Source organism: Dendropsophus ebraccatus, chromosome 1 (genome assembly GCF_027789765.1).
Source record: "Dendropsophus ebraccatus isolate aDenEbr1 chromosome 1, aDenEbr1.pat, whole genome shotgun sequence".
Lineage (NCBI taxonomy): Eukaryota > Metazoa > Chordata > Amphibia > Anura > Hylidae > Dendropsophus > Dendropsophus ebraccatus.
The window spans coordinates 170335374-170343886 of NC_091454.1; the positions used below are offsets into that span (position 1 = coordinate 170335374).

At 38.7% G+C, this 8513-nt stretch overlaps 1 protein-coding gene across 1 annotated transcript; it reads left to right on the forward strand.

Annotated features, from left to right (window-relative positions):
* Positions 1 to 5495: 5495 nt before the first annotated feature.
* Positions 5496 to 7678, forward strand: LOC138783702 (mesoderm posterior protein 2-like). Its single transcript, XM_069958737.1, has 2 exons — positions 5496 to 6367; positions 7556 to 7678. The coding sequence occupies exons 1-2, from the start codon at positions 5642 to 5644 to the stop codon at positions 7676 to 7678; spliced, it is 849 nt and encodes a 282-aa protein (XP_069814838.1). The 5' UTR covers positions 5496 to 5641.
* Positions 7679 to 8513: the final 835 nt, after the last annotated feature.

Sequence of the window (8513 nt, forward strand, 5' to 3'; positions counted from 1 at the left end):
ATTAGTAAATAAATAGAAGAGTCCCAGTGTTAGTGCTCCCCTAAGCTTATATGCAAATAAAATTCACGGCTTTCACTTCCCACACAACTAATAAGCATCCTGACTGACTTGAAAAAAATGCCCTTAGGAAGTATAAAGTAAAAGTGCTTCTACATACTGATGGACAATTAGAGCCTTTTCTATTTAGCCTGGCCATAAACAGGTAGATGTCACACCAACATTGGGACATATGGAAATCCTCAAAGAGATCATGAGATCCAATAAGCCTCCAGACAGATCACATGGAAATATCAGCACATGGACAATCGCTTATTGATTTTTTAATTAAGTCTAGTATTTGTAAAGATTACACGGAGTGATAATCTGCCCAATCAGGCCGATTCAGTAGATCACCATCTCTGCCAGTCATTGGCTGAGCGGCCTGTCACTTCAGAGACCGGCTTAGAATTTCCATCGGCGGCAGAGGGCAGAAGTAGAACACCAGGGAGCGTGGACACCGGGAAAGTTAATTATTTTACGCTTGATGCAAAGGCTGCACGGACATCGCTAATGATGTCCATGCAACACTTTCCGCACAATAGTTGAAATGTGTAATAGGCCCTGTAAGCGAGCGCCAATCTAGCAGATCGTCACTCGCAAACTGGTAACCTCCAATTAAAAACTATTTTCCATAAAACAGTAGAACAAGTGATGATATAAAACTTTGCATAGCTCCCAACAGCCTAAGCTGTTTTTAACAGCACCTAGTGATATGACTTACAGCAAGCCCCAAGGACATAAGCTACAATGAACAGGACATCTCTCATTGACATGAATGGAAAACATTATTGAGCATAATCTATGGCCTTTTAGGAGGTCATTCTACAGGTAGGTGGAGGCTGAGCTGTGAGATTCATTTATTAAAATCTTTATCTTCTGGTGTAATTTTTCACAGTAAAGTTGTACAGATTACTTTACAGCAGCCTCCTTCTTATCATCACAGACACAATGCGAAGCCTTGCCTAAGTTTTAGGCCTAGTGGTGATAAAGGAAAGTGCAAGATTTAAGGCTCAGATCAGTAGACCAGTAGTCAGGCCTGGGCTTGCAACAATAATATGGAGGAAATATGGCTATGGAATAAGGCCTTTAGTTTGTGACACCGAGCACATTGGTCTTCTTGCACCTTGTCTTGTCAAGTTAAAAGTGCATGTTTAAAGGGGAAAATCTTTTTTTTTTTAAATCAACTGGTTTCAGAAAGTTATATATAGATTTGTAATTTACGTCTATTTAAAAATCGTAAGTCTTCCCATACTTATCAGCTGCTGTATGTCCTGCAGGAAATGTTGTTTTCTTTTCAGTCTGATAAAGTGCTCTCTGCTGCCACCTCTGTTCGAGACAGGAACTGTCCAGTACAATAGCAAATTCCCATAGAAAACCTTTTTCTCCTCTGGAGAGTTCCTCCGGGAAGACTTGAAATTTTAAATAGAAGTAAATTACAAACCTTAAGGTCAACACTTATATCTGGACAATATGCTGTGCGGCGTTCGCACAGCAGTAAAAGGTAGGCTGCTATAGATGCTATTATGAGAGACCTGTAACTCTCAAAAGTAGTAGTGAAATCTAACAGTTATAAAGAATCAAGCGCTTGTAACCTAGCCTAACCTAACCATAACTGTTAGGGCCCTATTCCACCGGACGATTATCGTTTGCATAATCGTTAACGATTGACAATCTCAAACGACCGCTATTGCGAAAGACCTGAAAACGTTCACTCATTTCCATGGAGTGATAATCTTTACTTATGATCGTATTTGCGATAGTTTTTTCTTTGCTATTTCTTCGCTATTGCGTTCGTATCTACTTCAAACAACGTTTATTCAAAGCAAACGATTTGCAAACGAGCAACGATAGGTCCAGGTCTTATAAAGCAATCAACGATTTCTCGTTCGGTCGTTAATCGTTAACTGCATTTCAACCAAACGATTATCGTTTAGATTCGAATGATTTAACAATAATCTTAACGATAATCGTCCGGTGGAATAGGGCCCTTAAATTACAAATCTATATAATTTTCTGACACCAGTTGATTTGAAAGAAAAAGATTTTCGCTTGATAACCCCTTTAAAGTGTACCTGTACTTTCAAAGGAAATTTAAAAACTTGCTTGGTTTGTTAAATTTACCTTTCAGATTTTTGGAGAGTTACTGCTGTTATTGAGTTGCTGAGAGCCCACTCCATAGTGCTTGGCTAGTTCTCCTTCTCTTTATTTCAAGGGGAAAGACAAGAGCTCTGCTGTTTGCAAGCAATAGGTCCTATTACACTGAGCGATTTTTTACGATAAACGACTAACGATAAATGATCGCAAACGAGATTGTTTATCGTTAACCTGAAATCGTTCACCATATTACACAGAACGATAATCGTTAGTTACGATCATTACTACGATCGTTATTGCAATCGTTACTATGATCGTTTATTCCTTCTGATCCCAGCAAAACAATGAACAATGAGCTATTACACTGAACACTTAGTGAAAAAACGCGGAACTTGAGCAAACAAACGTGAAATTACAGCGAACGGTTAGCGAATGATTAACGATAATTTTAATTTTAGGTTCAGATCTAAATAAACGATCAACGACATAGAACGATTTTTCGATCAATGCCTGCAATTACACAGAACGATTATCGTTTAAATTCGAACGATGTAACGATTTTTCGCACGGTAATCGTCCCGTGTAATAGGGCCCTTACACCTGGACTAATTTTCCTTACTTTTCTGGTCAGTCATAGGATAGCACCTACTCCTCTCTGCTGTCCCATTATATAGTGCTGCAGAATCGTACCACTGGATACTAGTACGAATAGAATACTTCATCTGCATGTACCGTGTACTTACCTTGTGATCCCTGATATTTCCCACAGACCCCTTACTTATTAGGATTTATCTTTGCATCAGCATTCTGCATTGGATCAATTCAGTATAGGTTATGAGAATAGGTACATATGTTTAGAATTTTTTGTGTTATTCTGGCTCTGGCCAGAATAGGCCAGGAGGCCAGGGTCAGGAAAGTATGATGTTTTTTTTTCTATTTTCCCCCTGCCACATCACTAGTACTGGAATACCCCTTTCATTTATTTTTTGAAAGATGTAATGTAGTAGACTAGGGAAATTAACCACCTGTGCTTTTTGGTACAATTAAATGAATTGCTGAAAAAAAAATTTTAATTAATGAGAATATCGAAATACAGAGAAAGTTGTGGAAAAACCAGAAGGAAATGTTCAGCAAAATAAGTAAAATAAGCAGACAGCAGGAATAATTGAGACTTTGTACATATGTTTTACATACAGTGGCATCTATCTGATACCTACTAGATTTTGGAAAATATAGGGCGGAAGGGATGGTAGATGTTTGGGAACAATGTTCCATATGTGGTGAAAGAATATTTTTGTGGGGAGATTTTATGGGAAAAGAATAAACTGTTTGATTTATTATGCTCTATAACAGACCCGCAGGCCACATCCATGCTGGATGATGCTACATATATGCAGCAGGTGCTGCAGCCTACCTGATGACATGTTCTGTTTACCAAATTTTGGAAATCAGAATTTTAGCTGCCCAGATAATGAGTCGGTTAACAGTAGTAGTTAACATTTTGAAAATGTTTAAAATTAGTATGGTATATACCTCAAGATCTCTACAGGAACACGGAGAGGAAACTGCTAAGGAGCTACTAGACATTTCTAAGGCGAAGCACCAAATATGCAGCATTATCTATCCACTTAGGGACCCCTGTTACCTTTTGGGCGCCTCTTTTCCACCCATACCTCTAGTCATGCATTAGACACTGTATATGTCACTATGAGCAGTATCTACCAATACTAATTAAGATGATCTTCAAATATTTTCTTATTCATGGAAAATCAGTGCAAATAAACGATAAATGATCCTTTGGAAACAAGCAAATCACGATGATAATTGACCTTTACCAGTACTGTTATGGTCCTATTAGACGAAACAACTTTTAACAATTAACGACTAATGATAAACGATCGCAAGCAAGATTGTTTATCGTTAACCTGAAATTGTTCACCATATTACACAGAATGATAGTCGTTAGTTACGATTTAACAAAGATCATTACTACGATTGTCTACTCTCTCTGACCCCAGCAAAAGAAGGAACAAAGATCATTACTACGATTGTCTACTCTCTCTGACCCCAGCAAAAGAAGGAACGATGTACAATTATACTTGACCATTAGTGAGTGAATGTGGAATTACAGCGAATAAGTTACGATGATTTTAGGGTCAGATCTAAAGCCCCTATTACACGGGCGATTCAGAAGGACAATCGACTGCCGATCTGTCAGGTCAGCGCTCACTTGCTCCTCATTTCCTGCTCGCTGCCAGCGCTATTACATGCGCCGACAGGTTAAATTGTCTGAGCAGCCCATAGAAGATAGCAGTGGTCTGCTGCTGCTCTTATTACGTGGAGCAATGGCAGCGGATCTTTGCCAGGCTGATTGTTTATGTTTCAGTCTGTTGAAAGCCAACGATGATCATTGTCTTCTATTACACAAAGCGATTATTAGCCGTAATGTTGGCTTAATACGGACGATAATCACTTCGTGTAATAGGGCCTTAAATCAATGATCAACGACACACAAACGATTTTTGCCTGCAATTACACAAGACAATTATCATTTAAATTCGAAGAAAAAAACAATTTTCCACACGATAATCATCCCATGTAATAGGGCCCTAAGCTAAGGCTACATGGACACTGCTTTTTTTGTTTCCGTTAAAAGGATAAAAACTGATGCAAATCCAGATGGTAAAAAGATATACTGCTGCATGCCATTACATTATAAGATTGAAATAGGTCATACATACACATAAATGTGGTTGAACATGTTGTTTCTGTATGTTAAAATGAAAGAACTGAAATACAAAAATGCAGTGTGAACCTAGCCTTACCAGCTATTGGAAATGTAATAGACTGGAGGAAGTAGTTAGCCCGAAAACTAGTTTTATCATAAAACTTGCAGATGACATATTTGCTTTTAGTCATACATTTTGTGTTAAGTGGATTTATACTCCCTATATATAGACTTTTTTCAATACAAGCCTATTGCCTTACCAGAACTTCTAAATCAAGGAAGCATAACTTTAAGTTTCATTCATATTTTGAAGACCTTTTTCATTGCTCTTATTCCTGGAGGTCTCCTTTTAAGTGAACATTACTAGTTGTATTCTGTCAAAGTACCTAAGCCACAATATATTTTTCTTTCTGACTTTTTCGCTGGGAACACATCTCATAGTTGACCGATAAAGACACTTGAAGTAAGAAAGTTAGCAGTTGTCATATACGTAATAATTGTTCTCGCCACACATAAGGAGTTCGCTGTAGCATCAATTAGTGACATAAGGAGACAAAATTCACACTTTTGCAAATGGGGCTCACTTTCCCAGAGACCCCCTGCATCTGACTCATTCAAAAGGCTGATGATTCTGACACATCCCTAGTCCTGGGAAGAAGACTCTTCACACCTCTGGGCTCAGTATATAAACCAGGGAAGCTCAGTGTCTTCAGTATTTGGACTGACTGTCAAGAAGCACACAGCTTTGGAGAAAGGAACTGTAGGACAATCCTTGACTATATGATGCCTCAAGACTGCTCCTTTCTCCCTGACTGGGTCTATCCTTCTTCAGGCTCACAATCTCCAACATCTTCCTCTGAGTCCTACATTTTGTCACCCGGCTATCCACAACCATCCTTGAATACCGAGACTATTAGAAACTATCTTCAGGATCCAGGGATGAACATGGCTTGTCATCAGGCTGAGAAGTCTCCTGTGACATCGAAGAGAACAAGATGCAAGATGATGGGCCCTCAAAGACAAAATGCCAGTGAAAGGGAGAAGATGAGAATGAGGAATCTCTCCAAGGCTCTCAATAACCTGAGAAGATACCTACCACCCTCAGTGGTACCAGCAGGCCGGAACCTAACTAAAATCGAGACCTTGAGACTGACAATAAGCTATATTTCCCATTTGTCACAGTTACTTGGTTTGAATGAAGAGACCATGGGCCAGAAAAAAGAAACTCAGCCTGAAGTGAATGTTGTATGTCCAAAAATTCCTGAAGGATACCAAGAAGTGACATGTCGGCACCATCAACAGAACCAACAGCCGTCCCAAAGTCCTATCTGTAATGAACTCTCTTACCAATGCAACAACTTCCGAATTTCTTCTACACAATATAACACCAGGCAACAAGAAGAACAATGGATCTCATCATCGGTCCATCATAGGAGAAATAATCCTGCCACCGACTACAGCCTGACATCTCCATATACTTCAAGGTTCACGCACACATTATACCAGGTAAAAAGCTTTCTGTTCATTATATCTATAGTGAATACTGTTATTCACACTGGATTATAATTAATGTGAATATGAATTAATATAATTACTATGATAATATATTTGAATTAATATAAATGTATGCTTTAGGTGTTTTATTGGTTAAGTAGGTTATAAAATTGTATGAATATAGGGGGAGATTGATCAAACTGGTGTAAAGTAGAAGTGTCTCAGTTGCCCCTAGCAACCAATCAGATTCCACTTTTCTTTCCTCACAAATTCTTTGAAGAATGAAAGGTGGAATCTGATTGGTTACTAGGGGCAACTAAGACAATTCTACTTTACACCAGTTTGATAAATCTCCCTGATAGTGTAAAATTAACAGTGAATAGTGTAAAGCCCCTATTACACAGGGCGATGGGGAGGAGCATACGAGCGCTGTCTAATGGCTGCTTGCTTCTTGTTCCCCACTCGTTGCCGGTGCTATTACATGTGTCAGCAGCAAGCGGGGGGCCGCAGGGAGAATGTGTTGAAAGACAACAACAGACAACAATCAGCTGAAATTGTTCATGTCGGCTGATCGTTGTCTTCTTTTACACAAGACGATTATCATCTGTAACAGCAGATGTTGCTCTCTGTTGCCTCCTCTGTCCATGTCAGGAACTGTCCAGAGAAGGAGCAAATCCCCATAGAAAACCTCTCCTGCTCTCCAGACTGGAAATAATACCCCACTTCCTACTGGGCATACAGCAGCTGATAAGTACTGAAAGGCTTGAGATTTTTTAATAGAAGTAAATTTCAAATCTCTGGCACTTCATGGCAGCAGTTGATTTGAAAGAATTTTTTTTTTGTGCACTACCCCTTTAAGGCTCTGCGCACAATGCAGTCTTGGCTTCTGTTCATAATGGGGACCTGACAGGTATAAGAGATGTATTCTTAAATGGATCCCAGTAAATTCTGATAACATTTCATGATTTAAATGGGGTCCATCGGGTTCCTCTCATAGTTCTGTTGTGGTTGGTGGAAAGAGAGGCACTGCAGCCTATATTATTCTTATAATTAAAAACACCAGAACTCCATTGGGACAGAACGCAGCGCCAGTGTGAGCAGAGACCATACTTCTTGTATTTCATCTACTAAATTAAATTTTTTTACAATGACACTCTTGAATATCTTGAAATAACTTACTTGATTACTTTCCTAATGTAGGTTACAGATGATCCAGCAGCGAACCTACACCCATCACATCTCCCCTACCTAAGAGAAAATGACAGCTGTCTGAGGAGTACTGACCCACATTTCACCTTCATCAATGGTTTGCAGGCATCTTGATAAAAGTATATTCCTAAATCCTACCTTGAAATGACTATTATAAAAGAACATTACAAAGACAAGACCAGTTCTTGAAATTGACTATTATGGGATTTGGAAAAGCTGTTCAGCAATCATTTTCTTGTATTATCTGTACAGTTTGATAGGGCTTAGTACAGTAGTGGACATAACTAAATATATGTATCTCCAGACTATAACAGATACTTGCTCATGTTTTTTCATTCATTGGTTAGGTTTTTCATTAATATTTTCTTAAAGTGTACCAGTCATTAAAAATATATTTTGACAACTCATTAGGCATGTCAAAATGTATTGATCACAGGGGATCTAACCCACTCCCCAGCTGTATCTCCTGATTGGCTAAAATTCTTTCAAATCAACTGGTGCCAGAAAGTGCCAGAGATTAGAATTTTTTTTCAGCCCTACATAAAGTGGTATTCTTTCCAGTATGGAAAACAGTAGAGGTTTCCTATAGGAATTTGCTACTGCTTTTGGGGGTTCCTGACATGGACAGAGGTGTCAGCAGAGAGCATTGTGTCAGACTGGAAAGAATACACCACTGCATGCAGGACATACAGCTGCTGATAAGTACTGGAATACAATATTTTTTAAATAGAAGTAAATTAAAAATCTCTGTCACTTTGTGGCACCAGTTGATTTGAAAGAAAAAAAAATGATGAACAACCCCTTTAAAGCATTAATGTCTTAAAAAAAAACTTTTAATATGTCATGGAAACTTGTCAAATGTTTTGTTCAGTCCTGGTTTTGAAGTTCAGACCCCCAACAATTGCTAGATAGAACTGGGAAAGCATGTGGCTTTATTCCCTGGCTTGCT

Bases quoted from the DNA above. Each gene is read 5' to 3' on its own strand.
- LOC138783702 (XM_069958737.1), top strand. From the start codon at position 5,642: ATGATGCCTCAAGACTGCTCCTTTCTCCCTGACTGGGTCTATCCTTCT. The intron at 6,368-7,555 runs GTAAAAAGCTTT...TTCCTAATGTAG, and splicing joins TCACGCACACATTATACCAG to GTTACAGATGATCCAGCAGC.